Source organism: Hemitrygon akajei, chromosome 10 (genome assembly GCF_048418815.1).
Source record: "Hemitrygon akajei chromosome 10, sHemAka1.3, whole genome shotgun sequence".
NCBI classification, from domain to species: domain Eukaryota; kingdom Metazoa; phylum Chordata; class Chondrichthyes; order Myliobatiformes; family Dasyatidae; genus Hemitrygon; species Hemitrygon akajei.
This window is the reverse complement of record NC_133133.1, coordinates 155,612,863-155,633,286: the sequence shown is the minus strand read 5'-3', so window position 1 is coordinate 155,633,286 and position 20,424 is coordinate 155,612,863. Positions and strand designations below refer to the sequence as shown.

At 40.3% G+C, this 20,424-nt stretch overlaps 1 protein-coding gene across 9 annotated transcripts in view; it reads left to right on the top strand.

The window, feature by feature from the left end:
* Positions 1-20,424, top strand: part of LOC140734855 (dedicator of cytokinesis protein 4-like) — a 356,660-nt gene that overhangs the window by 254,061 nt on the left and 82,175 nt on the right. For 7 of the 9 annotated variants that reach the window (XM_073059460.1, XM_073059456.1, XM_073059453.1 and 4 more), the window contains exons 32-36: positions 5,592-5,677; positions 15,497-15,523; positions 15,735-15,830; positions 16,222-16,282; positions 18,780-18,873. In XM_073059460.1, the coding sequence (XP_072915561.1) occupies positions 5,592-5,677; positions 15,497-15,523; positions 15,735-15,830; positions 16,222-16,282; positions 18,780-18,873 (364 nt within the window). The remainder of the gene's footprint in view (positions 1-5,591; positions 5,678-15,496; positions 15,524-15,734; positions 15,831-16,221; positions 16,283-18,779; positions 18,874-20,424) is intronic. The other 2 variants (XM_073059457.1, XM_073059454.1) reach the window with 1 other exon arrangement.

The window sequence follows — 20,424 nt, the reverse complement described above, 5'->3', positions numbered from 1 at the left end:
AACTCCATGTCAATATGTGTTAAAGGATTAATTTCAGGAAGCAGCTCCAGAAGATCCAGCTGTGCAATACTTCAGCAAATTACAACATTTCTTTATTACTTCATATGTATATGAACGTAGAATCAGCAATTATGCATTAACCAAGGAAAGGACCTCCCAGCTTGGCAATTTAATCAGTTGCCTTTGTTTTCTGTTGTGTTGGGGTTAGTTGCTTGGTAGTCATTTGAGGCTGTTTGGCCAGTTAGCCTGACCTCAGTGGCTGGGAAGATTATTATTAAGGATGAAGTTTCAAGGTACTTAGAGGCCAGTGATAAAGTATGTCATCGTGGTTTCCTTAAGGGAAAATTTTTCTTGCTTGACAAATCTGTTGGGTCTTTAAGGAAATTACAGGCAAGGAAGACAAAAGAGATTCAATGAATGTTATTTACTTGGATTTTCGGAAGACCTTTGACAAGGTGCCCCACGTGAGCCTGCAAGACAAGATAGTGCACGGTATTACAGGAAAGATACTAGCATGGATAGAAGATTGGCTAACTGGCAGAAGGCAAAGGGCGACTAGTGGTGTTCTTCAGGGGGTCAGTATTGGGACCACTTCTATTCCCGTTATATATTGGTGCTTTGGATGATGGGATTAATGGCTTTGTGGCCAAGTTTGCGGGTGATACAAAGATAGGTAAAGGGGCAGGAAGTGTTGAGGAAGCTGGGAGTCTGCGGAAGGAATTAAACAGATTAGGAGAATGGGCAAAGAAGTGGCAGATATTGTGACGAGAAGTGTATGGTCATGTACTTTGGTAGAAGGAATAAAGGTGTAGATTATTTCCTAAACGGGAGAAAAGTCAGAAGTCAGAAATACAAAGGGACTTGGGAGTCCTCGTATAGGATTCCCAAAAGGTTAAGTTAGTGGTAAAGAAGGCAAATGCAATATTAGCATTCATTTTGTGAGGACTTAAGTATAGAAGCAATGATGAGAGGGTCCTGAGGGAGTTTGCGAGAACGACCCTAGGAATAAAAGGTTTAACATATGAGGAGCATTTGATGGCTCTGGACCAGTACTCACTGGAGTTTAGAAGAATGAGGGGATTCTCATTGAAATCTGTTGAATATTGAAAGAGCTTTATAAAGTGAGTGATTCTAAGGCTAGAGGGAACTGCCTCAGAATAGAGGGACATCCATTTGGAACAGAGAAGGAGGAATTACGTTAGCAGCTGGAGGGTGGTGAATCTGGAATTCATTACCACATATGGCTCTGGAGGCCAAGTCATTGGCTATATGTAAAGCAGAAGTTGATAGGTTCTTGGTTAGTCTGTGTGTCAAAGGTTACGGGAAGAAGGCGGGAGAACAGGGTTGAGTGGGATAATAAATCAGCCATGATGGAACGGCAGAGCAGACCAGATGGGCTGAATGGCCTAATTCTGCTCCTATGTCTTATGGTTTGACCTCTGTTTTGATTGACAATCAATGACCAGGAAACCCTAATTAAGTTCAAGCTCATGTTTTGTTGGTTTTGACTGCCTTCTGAATAGATTTAATAAAGGCATGTGTAGCTTAGGGCGGCTATTGAAGATGGAGGCTGGCAGGGGAGAGGAGCTGCTCAGGAGAGGGACTTCTGTGCAGGATAACTAGATTTTCTTAAAGGAGCTTTTCTCCTCCAATGTCTGAAGTGCTTGCCTTCCAAATTATGGTCCTACATTTTTGCAGTGTCACTCAGCATAGCCACATTCCAAGTATAAACTGAAGCAAATGCAGCAAAGCCTGAAACTAACAAGGTCACCTTGACTTTAACTTTTATGCTACACACTCCTGTCAGATTCTTGTGAAGCATCTCACTATTTATAGTCTCGCATTGTGCCTCAGAGATTACCAAGGCTACTGATATTAAGACAGAATCCAATAACTCTTCAAATGGACGGAGATGCAAAAGACAACTGTGCTGCTTTCTACCATTGCAGGATTCCTCTGTGTGTCTGATTTTAGTTACAAACTATATCTCCAGCTTTCTCTGTCCTGGCCAAATATCCCAACCCATCATAATGAAATCCTCACCTCAGAATGACAGTCTGGTCACTCCTCTGTTCTCAATCCCTCACTCTCCTTCCTACCCTCTGCTGGAGCATGTATCTTAAATCGAGTTTTGTGACCTGGCATTTTATAGAAAGAAGCAACGTTGAAGGAGGTCAGTTTGCCTCTGCTAGTCTTTTAAAAGAGCCGTGCAATAAATCCCATCCTCTTGCTGTATCAGCAGTGTGTGTGGTGTCAAACGTTACCCAACTCTATTTTGGTAAAGGATCTTGTGATGTTCTGTTGTTTAAAGGTGTGATGCAAGTTTAAATTTCCACACCACATTTCAGAATAGAGAGGGATCCCACCCTCGTATCCTGTTTTCCATGCAACCATGGGCTGTACAGCACTTTTATCATTTAAAAAAAAGAAGTGCCAACTATGTAAACCCAATAGTCTCTCCTCATATACCAATAGACGCATACCATCACTACCACCAGCAGTCCAACTTTGACTCTTGTTCTCATTTGACTAAAACGCCAATATGAAATCCAGAAGAGAAAGCATATTTTTCAACTGAATTCCTCTTGAACTCAGTAATCGCACTTGTGCAATCCTTCTGTCCCATATTTGATTATTTAGTCATTCCCCCAATGTTTACAGTTCGGGGAGGCTGTGGAACTGCCACCAAGTACATTCAGTTACTAGATTCAGACAGCTTCAGGTGTCTTGTTGTCCTTTAGGGTGGCTTAACCAATTAACTGGGCGAAATTGATAAAGGGACTAGTAGCTGGGTGATGGAGGTCAGATATGTTGTTGCTTTCAAAGAGGGCAGCTTTTATGTCTCCAGCTGGGAGATGTGCTTCAGTGCTGTTACTGTTCTGTGTAAGGTTGGTGCAATGGAATTGTGACCCTCTGGAAGCATTGTCCGGAAAGCCTGGGTGAAACCAGCCCAGATAACACAGCAATAGTATGATCTGGTAGCATAGGTAGAATCCACTGTTACGTCTAACCACACGGATAGGATAACTTATAATCTCTGTATCAAAGTGAATTCCGATTTCCTCATGCCATTTCCCAGACTGGCTGACGGGGTCTACAATATACTGAGTATTTAACAATGGATCACTGTCAGTTTGCAGTGGAATATTGGTCTCTTGAAGTCTGCTTCCTCCCAGCAAAATAGGCTCATTAGTCTAAACACGAGAAAATCTGCAGAAGCTGGAAATTCAAGCAACACACACAAAATGCAGGAGGAACTCAGAAGGCCAGGCAGCATCTATGGAAAAGAGTAAAGGGTGATGAAGGGTCTCGGGCTGAAAAGTCGACTGTTTACTCTTTTCCATTGTGGCTGCCTGGCCTGTTGAGCTCCTCCAGCATTTTGTGTGTGTTGCTTGTTGTCCTAGACTGCCAAGGAACTCTAATCATCAGATGTCATTTTCTGCATGGAGGTCAGTCACCAGTGGAGTGCCTCAGAGATCTGTTCTGGGACCCTTACTCTTTGTGATTTTTATAAATGACCTGGATGAGGAAGTGGAGGGATGGGTTAGTAAGGTTTCTGATGACACAAAGGTTTGAGGTGTGGATAGTGTGGAGGGCTGTCAGGTTACAGTGGGACATTGATAGGATGCAAAACTGGGCTGAGAAGTGGCAGATGGAGTTCAACACAGTTAAGTGTGAAGTGGTTCATTTTGGTAGGTCAAATATGATGGCAGAATATAGTATTAATGGTAAGACTCTTGGCAGTGTGGAGGATCAGAGGGATCTTGGGGTCTGAGTCCATAGGATGCACAAAGCAGCTACTCAGGTTGACTCTGAGGTTAAGAAGGCACATGGCATATTGGCCTTCATCAATCATGGAATTGAATTTAGGAGCCAATAGGTAATGTTGCAGTTATATAGGACCCTGGTCAGACCCCACTTGGAGTACTGTGCTCAGTTCTGGTCACCTCACTACAGGAGGGATGTGGAAGCCATAGAACAGGTGCAGAGGAGATTTACAAGGATGTTGCCTGGATTGGGGAGAATGTCTTATGAGAATAGGTTGAGTGAACTCGGTCTTTTCTCCTTGGAGCAGCAGAGGATGAGAGGTGACCTGATAAAGGTGTACAAGATGATGAGAAGCATTGATCGTGTGGATAGTCAGAGGCTTTTTCCTAGGGCTGAAATGGTTGCCACAAGAGGACACAGGTTTAATGTGCTGGGGAGTAGGTACAGAGGAGATTTCAGAGGTAAGTTTTTTGCTCAGAGAGTAGTGACTGCATGGAATGGGCTGCCTGCAATGGTGGTGGAGGCAGATATGACAGGGTCTTTTAAGAAGCTTTTAGATAGGTACATGGAGCTTAGTAAAACAGAAGGCTATTAGGTAAGCCTAGTAATTTCGAAGGTGGGGATATGTTCGACACAACTTTGTGGGCCAAAGGGCCTGTATTGTGTTGTAGGTTTTCTATGTTTCTATGTCCTCAGCACCATGAGCACGACAATTCATCACTGGTGAGAATCCAACCTCAAAGATACACATGGTGTGTGAGCTTTCTGCAATCTGTTCAACTGCAACTCCAGCTTCAGAACGAGGAACGGAGTCTTCCTGCAGTGTTGGGTCTCCCTCATATTTTTAGCGTTAGAGAGTGAGGTGGTAAGGCAATGGTTAGCGTTGATGTGAAGCTGATGGAGAAATGGTTAGTGAACATCCGTGCAATTTGGCAGGGAACCTGATAAAGTAGCAGCAACAGAGGAAAAGAGGATAGGCTGTCAAGTATTCTGAGCGCCATCTCCTTTGAAGCTTCTTCTCACCAACAATGAATCTCCTCCTACCCATGTGACATCAGTGCTTTGCAACCTCTGCATGAAATCTGGAGCCGGTTATGTGTGATTTTATAGTACAAAGAAGAAAAGAAAGTGTGTTGGCAAGCCCAGAGAGTTGTTCAGAAAAGGTGCCTGTCATTGCTGAGCCAGTGCCATACTGTTCATAGTTTGCAAGCTGTGTGGAAAGATTGCAGTCACGGTGATTGGGAGGGAGATGATAATTATCAGTCATTGTAGAAAAATGAAGGATGGCTGTGTTTGCATTGTGTATGGTGTGGAGAAGTGAAACATATTTTGATGTTTCCAGCCATCACACTGATATCCTGAAGACCTAACCTTAAGGTATCGTCTATTCTCAGTATTGGTGGAAATGTTGCTGTGAAGATTCTGGCCATGAAGGGAGAGGAGCCTCCAAAGCCATTTCAGAGAACTTGCTTGTCCAAAAGGAACAGTCGTTAGCTTGCTTTCCTTGTACGCATTCTCTTCTGTCAGCAAGCAGAGTGCCCTCCCACTTAAAAGGCTGTGTAGTGCAAGCTGCAACCCTGAGTCATTATTATTGGGTAGACGGCATCTGCTTCATGTGAAACATTTCTGTGACATGACCCAGCAGCTGCAACACACGTCCCCATCCCCTTGGCCCATTTCTGGACACAATTGGATATCTAGGTCACGCCTGTGATTTCTCTTTGAAGTGCTGCAGAGAATAGTGGTTTTTTTTAAGCAAAAAGCTTGTTTTATTTTTCAGAAGACTTAAATAATAAATACTTATTCAATACTTATGTTTACAGGTGGAAGCAAAATTGATAGACAAGCTGGACAGTTTGATGTCGGAAGGCAGAGGTGATGAAACTTACCGGGAGTTGTTCAACAGCATGTGAGTCGTAACCTTCTTTTGCTTCTTTTACTGAAGTTGATGGTTTTTTTAGAAATGTTTTCACTTTGAGTTATTTACTGTTAGGTGTACGGTTTGCATCTCACTTCACTGGGGTCCAGATTCCTCGATGGAGGAATGCCGAAGCACCAAGTTTTGATTGCTGCTTCATGCTACAAGCCAAAGCAGGGAATTCTATCAATTTGGTGTTGAAGGAGAATTCAGAAATAAAATCATATGGACTCCAGCAGAAGAAATATTTTGTATGCTTTTGTTTTAAAGCATTTTAGGTGGCGCTCATCTTGGGTGGGAAGGACAGCTAATTCTGAGCACGGTTACCTAATGTCCAAAACAAAAATCATGCCCTCACTCCACCTTCCCCAGCAATGGGAAAGAATGGACTTGCATTTATAATTGACACTTCTGTGCTGGCAGGTATCAGAGGTGGTGCATTTTCCCAAACTCCATTGCTGGATTTTCAATTTGCATTTTGAGCCTTCTAGATGCAATTAATATATTCATACCAGCACCTTTCTCAAAGGTCTTCATAATTCCCTGCAAGTGGACTGCACCCCATAAGTTTAGGCAGCTGTTGATTTTATGCAATCTGTTATCAGGAGTGTTATATAATCTGGATTGGCACTTAGATTCCTTGTACTTCTCCCAATCACCTTGCTGTGCAAAATAATTGCTCAGTGTCATTTGAGAGATTACACTAGCCCTAACACACTTCTATATTTATAATGAGTAGAATATTTAAATTCACGAGGGGGAAATAAACACAAATTGTAAATAACTACTGTTTAGTTCATAAGGAGTTAATACTCATTTGAATATTCTGGCCCCTCTGGGCACCTCACACATTTCAACCAAGAAGTGCCTTTCTAGCAGAGGCCTGAAGGTTAGGCTCAGGAGGAGGTTTGGAATTGGAAATGGGGGAGATAATACAATGTGGAAAGACCTACCACTTACTGCTCAAATGAGAGAGGCCACTTCCCTCTTATTTGGTAGATACCAACAATAACAAGGAGATGGTCCGAACTTAATGTAAGTTGGATGATCTGGAGGCATCCCTCAGGTACAGACCCTACGTTTTTTTCAGGTCATTTGGAAACAACAAGATTCAATCTCTCCATATTTCTTTTAGAGCTGTCTGCATCTAAACTGTATTGTCAGCTCTTATTCTTAGAGCTTAGCTATATATAACTCGGGTTACTTCTGTAGGTGCTGAGGAAGCACTACTGCAGATTCACCAGTCAGTAGCACCTGGCTTCATTAATGGGCATTTTCAGCTAAAATGGGAATTTTAGGAGTTAAAGACTGTGGCCATGAATATATAAAAATGGCAGGGAGATTGAGCTTCATTACATTAGACTTCAAAATACAAAGCTGCTCAATAAAGCGTCTCATTAATCCATCATTAAATACACATGATCTGGGATTTGCTTTCTCATTGGTACCATTGGGAAGGCAGTACAGGAGCCTAAAGACCCAAGTTAGATAGATAGATAGATAGATAGATAGATACTTTATTCATCCCCATGGGGAAATTCAACTTTTTTCCAATGTCCCATACACTTGTTGTAGCAAAACTAATTACATACAATACTTAACTCAGTAAAAAAATATGATATGCATCTAAATCACTATCTCAAAAAGCATTAATAATAGCTTTTAAAAAGTTCTTAAGTCCTGGCGGTAGAATTGTAAAGCCTAATGGCATTGGGGAGTATTGACCTCTTCATCCTGTCTTCTTCCTCTTCACCATCTGATTTCTGGATGGTCCATGAATATTACTTCACTATTCCTCCTTTGCATTATTTACTTAGTGGTTTGTAGTAATATTTATGTCTTGCACAGTACCACTGGCACAACACAACACATTTTATGACATATGTTAGTGATAATAAACCTGATCCTAATACTATTCCCATCTGCTGCCAGTGGTTAAGACTGGACAACTTGTTTCCAGTGCTCTCAAGAGCAGCTCCAACTTGAAGGAGCTGAGAAATGGATGCACCTTCTTCACACTGGCACAGAGGAGAAAATCACAAGGTGGTGATGGTGCTCACCACTGTGTTAACTGTAGGGAGCACCATCACCTCCGTGTTTACTGTAGGGAGCTCCATCACCTCTGTGTGGAGGAAGACATTTTAGAGAAAAGATGGTTCTCCCCACAGTGTTAACACCTGTGCAGGAAGGCATTTTGGAAAGAGGTGGTGAAGATAGAAGGTTGCAATATCAATTAAGTGTAAAATTAGCCAATCAGTATTCAATAATTATTGATTAACATTTCAAGCAGTTATTCCTGTTCTATGCTATTATTTGTATGTGTAGTTTCAAAAACATAATACCTGTTTTACTGACTTTTTTGTGTTATGGCAGCTTTCTTCTCCACAATTCAAAAAAATATCATCTTTAGAAGAGGTTCTTCTCTCTGTTTTTTAGAGGTTATACACTCACGGAACACAGAAACAGGACCATCAGCCAATTGCATCCATACTGACCATTTTTGCCCATCTGGACTAATCCCATTTGCCCACATTAGGAACATATCCTTCTGTGCTTTGCATATTTAATTGCCCGTGTAAACACCTTTGAAACATATTGACTGTATCTGATTCAGTCACCTTTCTATGCAACATGATCCAGATATTAATCATTGTCTGCAAGGGGGGAGGGGATAAAAACTTTACTGGTCAGATTCACTTTTAAACCCCTTCAAGCCTGTGCCTTTATGACAGATTGTGACCATCTACCCTATCTGTACCTCTCATGGTCTTGTATACTCCTATCAAATCACTGCAGGGAAAATAGTCCAGCCATTCCAAACTCGTTCCCCTTCACTGAAGTTATCCAGGCAATGTTCTTCAGAACCTCCTCAGCGCTCTCTTCAGTACAATCACATACTTCATTGACAGCTATATTGTTCCACTTGCTGCTGGAGATTTTGGTAATGATTAACTCTGCTTTGAATTGCTATCAATCTCTAAATGTTACAGCCTGATTTTTTTCTTCTTCTTTTTATTTTTCTGAATTTCATGCTCTTAATAGCTAACAGTTGATTTATTTTTCACAGACACTTACTACTAATCTGCAATACCCTGAAATATCTGCACTTATCTTCCTTCAGAGGCCATGCACAAAACATTATCCTTTCCCTTTTTCTTGGATCATTTTTGCATTGTGATTTTTGCATCCCATCCTTCTGTAAATCATGTAATTTTCTGCCACCTACACCAATTCCACAACCAGGTACGTATTCTCTTCTCCACCTCTCACTGTCCTTTGCAGGGGTGTCCTCTTCTATCATACTCTGCTGGTGCTGCTGCACATCTGCTGCAAATTTACCAAGGAAGACTTATTTTGTACATTCACAGCAGATGTTTACTCATCTCTCCCACACTACCGTGCAGAGTTCCAAACAGCTATGGGCTTTCTTTTGTGCACCGATTTGACAAGCTCATGTGTTAATATGGATTAGAAAAGCCATTTAATTGACCTTTCTAAAAAAATGCTTAAGCCCCATTAAGGCATTTTAATTGATAATTTTAATTATTCCAGATTTCTCCTGACCTCCATCACCCCTGCCCCTCATCTTTGCACTATCTCACCTATTTACTGTCTTGGCTATTGTGTGCAGCACGGACTCTATAGACTTGTAGATAGAGATGTGGTAAATACAAGAGATTCTGCAGATGCTGGAAATCCAGAGTAACACATACAAAATGCTGGAGGAATTCAACAGGTTAGCCAGCAACTATGGAGATGAATAAAGAGTTGACGTTACTCTGGAGGTGTGGTAAACAGGATGGAGCATAGTAGTGGACTCTGTGAGGACATAAACTGACGGGAAGGATCAGGCAAATGGCAAACGGAGCATAATGGAGCAAATATAAAGTAATGCACCTTGAGAGAAACAGTGAGGAAAGGTTAGGTCTACAGGAATTTGGAGAACATGACAACCTGGATGAATACATAAATGTTTGAGACAGTAGTTAATGAAGCATAAGGAGATCTTGGGATTCATAAGTAGAGGAATGAAGTACAGAACCTAGAATGTGAACTTGTATAAAATACATATAGCAATAATTGTATCAATTCTAGTAACCTCATCTAAGAAAAAGATGTCAAGAGCCCAGTGAGGGGCAAGAAAGATTTACTGAAGGGTTTCAGAGAAAAGAGGGATTTTCATCGAATGATTACACGAGAGAAGTTGCCACTTTTGTACCTGAAATAAATATAGCTGAGAGGAAATCTGATAGAGGGTGATTTCAGGTTTTAAACAGGGTAAATAGAGATAGGAGCAGGAGCCATGAATTTAAAGAGAAGGTACAGGGGAGATGAGAGAGAAAGCTTCTTGGTGTTAGATATTTGTTGTGATCTGAAACTCACTGCCGGCCTCTGGCTGACTCTGCTGATTTTGCTCCATTTATCCGTAGGTTTTCAAAAGGGACTGAATTAAGAATATGAGGAGAAGCAATTTACAATGCAACAGGGAGAGCACAGGGGAATGGGACTCATGGGTTTTGTTCTACAAAAACTAGTATGAAGCTGAGTGGCCAAATGGCCTCTCCTGTGCTTTAATTATTCAATGACCTCATTCTCTGATTTGATGAGTTAATCACTCTGAAGAAATTCTCTCACATCGGCTTTAAGCTGGCCTTTTACTAAGATATGACCCTTTGGTACTTGACAGTTTTGTTTGAAGTCAGTTCCAAACTTGGCATTTTGTTCCATTTGCAATCTGAGTTTGGCAAGCTGTAAATAGTGGGTTGCCACAGGAATCAGTACTGGGCCCTTAGTTATTTGCAATTTATATTAATGACCCAGATAAAAAGACAGAGTGTAACCTATCCAAGTTTGTTGCTAATGCAAATCTGGAGGAGAAATCTTCTGTAAAGAAAATACAGAGTGCATGCAGAGGTACATAAGCAAGTTTAATGAGCGGACATGAAAGTGGAGTATAATGTGGGAAAATATGTTGCTTCCCAAAGAAAGCAAAGTCGAAATCAGGAGGACCCCCACCACCCAGGTCATGCCCTCTTCTCACTGCTGCCATCAGGAAGAAGGTACAAGAGCCTCAGGACTCACTACCAGCTTCAGGAACACTTCTTACCCCTCAACCATCAGGCTATTGAATCAATGGGGATAACTTGATTCAACTTCACTTGCACCGGTCACTGAACTATGGACTCACTTTCAAGGACTCTTCATATCCTATTCTCTATTTATTGCTTAATTATTATTATTTTCTCTTTTGTACGTGCACAGTTTGTTGTCTTTTGCACATTGGTTGTTTGTCTGTTTTGCCTGTCCTGTTGGATGCTGTCTTTCATTGATTCTATTATGATTCTTGGATTTACTGAGTATGCCCGCAAGAAAATGAAGCTCAGGGTCGTACACAGTGGCATAAATGTACTTTGATAAGAAGTTTACTTTTAAACTTTAAAGTGTTAATATTTGGGGGTATCTTGGTGTACGGCTGTAGGAGATGCAGAGAGTAAATCTGCAGGTGTAGCAAACAATTAGCAAAGCTGGTCTTTATTGGAAACTGGTTGAAGTACAAAGCCGAGGGAATGGTGCTGCAGGAGCACTGGCCTTTGATGAGACCTGCCTGGATTAGTTTGTACTTTTGGTTTTGGAGCCAAAGGAAGATGTGTTTGCACTGGAGTTAGTGAAAGGTGGATCAGATAGATTGATTCATGAGATGAGGGTCTTGTTTTACAAGGAGAAGGAGAGGAATTTTGGAATTGAGAAGCGTCTTTACTAAAGTGTGCAAAATTCTAACATGTACCAATGGGATGGAGTGCAGAATTAGGGCAGATCATTCCAGAGTAAGAGGTCAGCTATTGAGGACAAGTGAATGATTTATTTACAAGATGGAATATAAGCCTTTGGATTTTTCTGCATCAGTGGGCTGAGGAGACACAAATGTTATGTGTTTGAGATGGAGATTGATAGATTTTTCAACATAAGTAAATTGAAACACCAGGGAAGTGATTGAGGTGCAGGATCAGCTGGGATGAATGACAGTGCAACCTCAAGGAATTATTGGCCTACTATGGTTCTATTCTGGTACTGGTGTCCTTCAGCAGTAATGAAATGCATGCTACCTCCCTACCCTTTGACCTAGTATTCAGCATGTTCCTGAACAAGCTAGCTGGGGTAGCACGTTGCAGCCAAGTTCTCTTGGGCTTGTCGGTCAGGAAGTTGGGACCATTGATGTTTTTTGTGCTCAATAGCAAGTACCCACCAGGTTTTATTAAAGTTGCTAGGAGGCTGGTTTGTTTGCACAGTAGGGTTTAAGACATCTTCATGTATGGAAATAGCAAGCCTGAATCATTGGCTGCAATGTTCACAATTGGTTAGACTCAGAGCAGAAACAGCAAACCTACCCATAATGGGGAAGGGAGAGGAACATGTAGCTGTAAGGGAGAAGAGTAAGTATGATGTTTTATAATTTATTTTAATTTTTAAAATGTATAAAATCCTTCCTGGTATGGTTGTGTTTTTTTTAATTGTTTTTGAATATCAGGCATTTACAGATGTTCAATCTCTAACTGCTTTGATACTTGTTAAACCTGAGAGACTGTGGCTTAACCAGTTGTCCAATGGGTGGTACAGTGGTTCAGCAGTTAGTGCTGCTGCCTTATAATTCTGGTACAGTACTAACCTTGGGTGTTATCTGTGTGGAGTTTACCCTTCACTCCCTGTGATGATCTAAATTTCCTCTGGCTGCTCCTTGTTCCTCCCACATTGCAAAGACACACTGGCAGGTTAAAATGGATGCTAATAATTACTCTTACTGTAGGTAAATGGCTGGAAGCTCAATGGCTTTGGTGGATGGAAGGACTGTTTCCTGTATCATAAGATGCAAGTTAAAGAAAACCTGGTGATTTAATATTCCACTTAATATTGTGAAATTGTTTTACTGGGTCAGAACCAGCTTGCCTGGAAAACTTTTATTTCCCCTGGGGTACAACTCCACACACAAGGTGAAGGGCTTGTGTTTAACTATTAATGGAGCAGTGGCTGTGGGTGGAGGGCTGAGGTGCAAGCTGCAAGCTTGTTCTTAGAAACTGTTGGTCTAATGGGCTGCCATTGGTAAGGAATAAATGGAACGCAACTGGGTTGGTCATTGTCATTGTGGTCGTAGTGCTGGTCATTTTCCAGCATAGAAACAAACCCCTTGACTCAACTTGTCTGTGCTGACTAAACTAGTCCCATTTGCCCGTGTTTGGCCCAACTCACTCCAGACCTTTAATCCATGCTACCTGTCCAAATGTCTTTTAAATATTGTAACACTTCCTTTCTCTACCGCTTTTGCGGGCAGCTTGTTCCCTAGACCCTTGCCCTGTTGTGTCTACTGGACCCTTGTTGTGCTGAAATTTGTATGAGGGTATTTTGTGTTTAATAGTGGCCTGCCTTATTTACTGAGGTTGTACCTGGTTATCTAGTGCCCTGATGCCAACCTGAATGCCGTTCCCTTTGCACTGGAGGAGTCATGACCAGCAGGGTTTAAGGCTCAATGCTGAAAGATGGAATTAGGACAGGAAGCTCCTTGATTAGCACAGACCACAGAATGGTCTCCTTCCACATCATCAATTTTCATTGACCCTATGAACCAAGTTTCTTCACTATCCACACTCTGAGTACAAGCAAACACCCTCTCTCACTGCTCCTTCGGCTGAAGGACAAGTAGATGAGATGATACTGAATTTGACTGACCTTCCTATTCCGACGAGCTGCAAACTGTGAGGTGTGGCAGAGATCAGTAGCAGCAGCCTAGAATGATCCTAAGGAGAGGATACTGCAAGTGTAAGTAATCTCAACCAATGGCAGAGCAGCCCCGGGAGGCTTTTGAAAATGTGTTTGATGCCACAGGTGGTCGCAGAGTTGGATGAAGACGATATATATTTCTAAGTGTTGTTCCTTTTCCTGCTCACTGGTCTGAAAAATGATAATTTTTGTTTACTCTGAGTTTTACTAGCTCTGTTCCCAGAAACTGTGCTACATAAAGAGCCACAGTAAAAGTGGATTATTTATGCACCAAAGTCTGTGATCTTCTCTGACCTGAGCCGTGTGTCTGACTGGGCTATTGTGCCCTGGGAGACCTAAGTCACTGTCGTCTTAATCTGCTTGTAGGAGACTCGAGACATAGAAATTTAATTTGTTGCACTGCTGCGGACATGATCTAGGGTAGCTTTATGGCCGAAAATGGTGGCTGGGGACCTATTTAAATGCTAATTAAAATCTGAGGTCTAGTGTGCTAAAGCACTTGGAATTGCATGCAAAGTTGCTTTAATGCAAGTAAGCACAACTGCATAGCAACTTCAAAAAGTGAAAAGTTGTCTGAGGTAACTTAAAGGTCTCTGTTATTAACTATATTCAATCCCAGGATGTGGGCCTTGTTGTCAAGGGTGTAATTCATTGTCATTCCCTAACTGTCGTGCAGGAATTGGTGGTAAGCTGCCTCCTTTAGCCACTACAACCATGTGCTGTGCATGTGATAGGTATTGTCTCCTTCAAGCATCTGACCTCATCTTCAGTCTTCCATTTAGATTGGATGTTCATGTTCACTTTACTGCTTTAGCTGTTTATCTATCCAAATTCAGCAGTAGGATTTGTTATAACATTCTGGAGCTTCTGGAAGGAAATGAGATGATAAAAAAGATGAAGAAACAGTACTGAAGCTTGGGACTTCCCGTCAAGCCAAAATGCACAATGGCACACAAATCCTGTGATCCAATTACACGCAGTTGAGTGCCCCATTTAATAGTGCCTCTGTAATGTTCTTCTGCAGGTTGCTGCTGGGTGACTGTCTGTCCCAGTTGATGTGTTAGCAATACAGTGGATGTTGTTTGGGGAGGGGTGGGGAAGGAGTATGCATTCTGAACCCTGAAAGACAACCACATGCCTGCTTTCCAAATTGCAAACAGCTCAGCCAAATGTGGGAGAGCAATAGGAGAAGCAGGTTGGAAAGGAGTAGAAATCACTTTGTTGTTTCTTTAACACTTACCTTGCCTTATTTGTCTTGAGTGGGCAGATTTAAAATCGGGTCTTTAAATATTACTTGCAGTGATTAGCAACTCAGGTCATGAAGGAACAATTTTTGTGCTTAAGTTGAATGTTTTTGTTTCTAACAAGAATTTGTGAACAATATATGAAAGTTTTGTCATTTATTTATATGTTGCATTTAATATTTATCCAAGCAATTTTGTCAAGAGTTTTTTAGAAAATATACCAGGAAGGGGAAATAAATAGCTCATTTTCATTAATTCACAGATTCATTGTATTCCTACTGTGTTTACAATTCGAAAAAAGTATGTCATCTCTTATATAAGCCCAATATTAAGTATTTTCTGATAATAAGATGAAAATATGGGGTATTGTAATCATCAAATATAAGCTAAATAATAAAACAATTATTTAAATTACTGTAGAGTTTTGTGTCAAACATTTTAAAAGTAAATTTGCCTTTGGCAAGAGGAATTTCTAAGATTAACGTTGATTCCTTAACAGTAGCTAGACTGTGATTTGGTAGAATTGTATTTAATGAATAGTTAAAGTAAATGTTCATGTCAGCCATATAGGAGTGGTATATTCCTACTGCATATTTACTTTTCCCATAGCAATTATGCTAATTTTACTTTTTTAAAAAAAAAGCGAGCCAGTTATAATGGCAAAATAAGCAAAGAAGGTTGTAGCCATGACAACATACTTTTGACGCAGACTGCTGCTGAGGAGAATCTGTCGCTATTGCTTCTTTCATGGATAATGTACAAATTCATTTGTTTTGCCAATGCTTCCTGGATCTAGAATACCACTTTTTGGGCCTTACCCTAGGTAAGATATGGCTATAATTATATTTTTGCAGGTTTTATTGTGATGCAATATAATTAGTGAAATACAAATTAAGTGGTCTAACCTATTACAGAAATAATTATTACTGTGTGATGTGAGACATCAGCGAAATGTGATTCTGGGCTCGTGGTAGCATTGCACTTGTTTTGGATAAACCAGGTCAGAACACTGACAAATTCCTTTCTATCTGCAGCCTGCTGAAAAAAATTGAGAGAGAAACCTGGCGAGAAAGTGGTATTTCTCTAGTAGCTACTGTAACTCGCCTAATGGAAAGGTTGCTGGATTACAGGTAAGATCTGATAGCTTTTATTTCCTCTGCAGGTTCAAAATTCTAAGAGATAATAAAATTGTGTTTTTTTTAAAAAAATAGCATTCAAGCAGCAATTTAGTCTTAACTTGTGTATTCATAATAATGCGCAGGAGCTGAGATTCGTGCAGTTCTTTTGAGTAGATCACCCCTACCTATCTGTCTCATGGATTCTTGCAGTATTTTATAAATACCTAGTGTACAGTTAGAAAAACATATTTGACACTTTCTTTAAAGTGTAAAGTGTTATAGATGCATATTTTTACCAAACACAGAACAATTTTCCTTATCAGTGTGAATGTCCTCTTAGTATGCTGAAAACTGCAGGGATCATTGGTAATGTGAATAAATAGTAATTGTTTTCCATTTGCAGGGACTGCATGAAAGTGGCGGAGGTGGATGGCAAAAAGATTGGCTGTACAGTTAGCCTGTTGGTCAGTATCTTTTTAATTCCACTGCTCAATCTGGAATGAATATATTTTGTGTGTAATGGCTGTCTACCAACATTATTGAATGTTGAAGGACATTTGTACTTTAGATTCCTTTTTCAATTTAGTGGACTAGATTTCTTTCCCCCCAAGGAGTATCAACATGGTTACCTGTAAAGAAATTTAATGAACATCCTCTGCACAACTGAATTTCTGTTCACACCAGCATTATACAGGATAATACCAAACTGTGGTGTGGTGGCTTGCCTCAGCGAAGAAAATGATGTTTCACATGCAGCTAGTGCACAGAGAAAACAGCCTGTCAGACCTGATATTGATCTAGAGGGGATTAGGGAAATGGCACAAAAATGAAAAGTGTTTTTCATAACTGTTGAATGCCAATGATGCCCAGCTGTGATAATGATGCAGTTTCTGCTTGCTCAGGAGGCATATCCCATCCTACAGTCGCTCTTCTTGGTTTGTTGAATTCAAATGAGAACCCATGAACACTTTAAACTTCAGGCTTCTCTTGGTTGCAAATCTGGCATTTGTTGTGAATTTTCAAGCCGCCGGTATGTCCCACCGTTCAGAATGGATCGTGTTGCCCAGGTGACTGTTGGAAGTTCTGTCTAAAGGGAAATGTGTGGTTTGGAAATCGGCTGGCTGAAAATCCGGTGAAATTTTTAAAAATGTATTACTCCTAGATATTTATAATTCTCAAACTATCTGCATCCTGCTGTTTTGAGGAAGTAGTAGTGTGGGCCCACAACAATAAATCTGAAGGAGAAGGATAAAGGAAAATCCTTAACCGTTTAAAAGGCATAAGATCCACTAAACGTGTATTTTCCTTTACACCAGTCTGTGAACCTATCTTTAGTGAGTTGCCCTTGGTTCACATTTGCTTAATCCAGCATGGCTTTCTATTGGAACAATATACAGTACATCTACTTCATTTTCAATATTGGTGGGATGAAAGTATTGTCTCTCTGCAGGTTACAATTATACTTTCTGAAGTGGATCTCCCTTCTGCACACATATTTGTACATCTGTGCACCAATCTCAAATAATCTGGTCAGGGATGTTAGCAATATTGGAAATAAATGCCTTATGGGTGGAGCAGCATCTCTGGAGAGAGAAGCTGAACTAACATCAAAGATCAGTGACCTTTTATCAGAACTGAGGAAAGTTAGAAGTGAAACAAGTTTGTCCAGCTTCCTTTCTTGGGAATTTACAGTTTGTATTCTTTCCACTTTTCTCCATCTTCAATGCATTGTCATTGGATAAAAGGAAAAAGGATCAGCCATGATGGGATGGCAGAGCAGACTTGATGGACCAAATGGCCTAATTCTGCTTCTCTGTCTTATGGTCTCATTAACATGGAACAATGATTCTGTTTCTTCACAGATTCTCCCGGACTTAAACAGTGTATCTCGCATTTTTAATTTTTTTTTTACCTCAGCTTTCTTTATTTGCAGCACTTTGCTCTGGGACACGTGAAAGCCAGCACTAACGCTGTGCTTGTATTGCATGTAGAGGAAACTTTAATCTGTTCCTTACTGGTGCTGCTGTGGAGAACTATCATCTTTCCCCACAGTTAAACTATATCTACAAAGATATCACAACCCATGACAACAGAAAAACATACTGTCCTTTTTCCTCGCATCACCACATTCACAAGCAATCAAGCATCAATTCATAACAATGAATGTATTTATTTTTGATAAATTTCTTTTATATTTTTTTAAAGCTCAGGATTGCAATTTACAGTTGTACTTAGTCTATGCCTTTTTTCATAATCAAAATTTTTAGCAAAATCACTGCTGTTTCTCATAGCAAACCTATTTGTGCTCATTTCAACAACCACTCGAGGATTTGAGGTTATATCTATTGACCTGGATTTTGTCGGCTGAGAACGATAGAAGTTATAAATAATGTTCTGGATCTCATGATGCTGAGTTATAGGGAGGACTACAGATTTACTATGGAAATGGGATGTTCCTGACTTGTAGAAAAATCAGCATAGGGACAATTCTCAAAAATAGAACCCTTATGTAACCTGGGAATTGCTTGTACTAGTGAAAGGGCTGATAAATTGTAGTGGAAAATGCATCTCTTATTATTCTTTATATTAGTTTAATTTTTGATATTTTTTATCAGAACAGACAGACACATTCTAGCATATTGGATAGCCCAAATGTGAAATGCTGCCATTCTCCTATTTTAGTGACTATTGGAGCCTCTCAGAATATCACATTGATAATTGTTTAGAGTTAGACTTGAGCAAGAAGATCAGTAGAATGTATAGCGTTTTAATGACATGTTAATATTTTAACGAAATTGGTATCAATGTTTCCAACATTTTGTTTGAAGAAACTATGAACAGTAATGAAAGGAAGATAGTTTGTTGGACTTTGTAGATTCTTGGGTGTATGTTTCTATTAGATTCTTTTATAAACTTTTCAAAGTAAGATGTGCTTGTAACTCATTTCACATTTACTTTCAGAATTTTTATAAGACAGAAATTAATAAAGAAGAAATGTACATCCGTTACATACATAAGCTGTATGATTTGCATTTAAAGGCACAAAATTTCACAGGTATGTTATTGCTTAACTTTGAAGGCATATCTCCATTTCTCTGTACAAAAATATTCAGATGTATAGCTTCAAGATTAAGGGGAAAATGTAATTATTTTTTTAAGATCATAGACTCCAGCAGAGAATATTGATGCTGCATTTTACATAGAATAAATATTGTTCATGGAGTTTTGAACTGAAATGGCTGGTTTTCTTCTTTGGTTAAGGGTGGTATTTAAATGAAAATCATTGTTGTTTTCCATTATTGTAATGAAGCTGGTTTTGTTTGAAAGTTGCGTTTGGTGAGTTTGAATTGTATCCAAGTTGATATCTGAGGCAGTGACAGATCCTTCCCTGAAATGCAGCTGAAACTCCACTTGCAATGACGATGGAATCTTGTCCAAAGCAAAATTATTGAGATTTAAATTATACAGGGCAGCCATTTGAGGTTCGGGGAACTGGAAGCTGATCTTCAATTTGCATGTCAAAAATGTGTGATGGGGTAAAAGCAGCAAAGTTCTAGGAAGGGTAAAATTCCCTGGAGATATTAAACATGGAGGTAAGAAACGTCTGGAAGAAAGCTTTCAATAGGGTGAAATGAAGGCAGGAATTGTTAGTTGCAGAGGTGGAAATAAGCATTCTGGTTACAAACTTTGAAGCAGAATTTCTCAACAGTTCACTGGAGGAGGAAAGCATTGATGCTAACTCTCCACAGTGGTTGAAAAGTTTAATGTGCTAAATGTGTTGTCAACCCAGTGAGTAAGCAGGTGTTACTACTTTTCCTGATCAGGATTTTTGATATGCCTGTCCCACTGTTGAGAATTGTAGCTTTAACATAAACAAAATTCATGAAACCGAATAGTCCATTTCATTATTTGAGTTTTTTAACCTCCCTCTGGGTCCTTAGGAATACAACCATTTGCCATTTTATTCCTAATCCTGCTATGGCCTCTCAGGCATATCCCTCAAATAGCCTCAGTACCTTCCCTCCAGTAACCCCCCTTGACCTTTTCAATTGCCATGCTGATCACTCCCTCCATCCCATGATGACTTACCATCTTGTCAAACCCTCATCTTTCCCATACACTCACTCCAGCATCTCTGGGTGTGTGCTGCTTGTCAATTTCATCAACTGACAGGCAGAAAGTTGATGAGGCTGAATTCTTGCCATTAAATTCTGCTGGACCACTGCATCCCAGACATTACAGAGATTCCCTCCTTGCCTGGTAGCAACTCTACCATCCCATCCCACCTCCAGTGAAGTTCTTGCATTGTTAGCCTCAGCTTGCTAAAGCAGTCAGGAAAGGGGATTGCACTTTAAAAAATAATCGACCATTGTTGCAGGGAAAGTGTACAATTGAGTGGCATCAGAATATAAAAGAATATAGCGCAAGTCAGCAATTAATGTGACTGAAAGACAGTGCATTGGTACAGAGGCAGGCAAGGAAAAGAAAGAACTTGAAGACCATATGACAAGAAGAGCAGAGAAAGCAGAGGAGAAATTTCTAGAAATGTGCTGGGTAGGGCAAGGCATATAGTGATGGACCCACCAAAGGGCCTTGTGAATGTGGC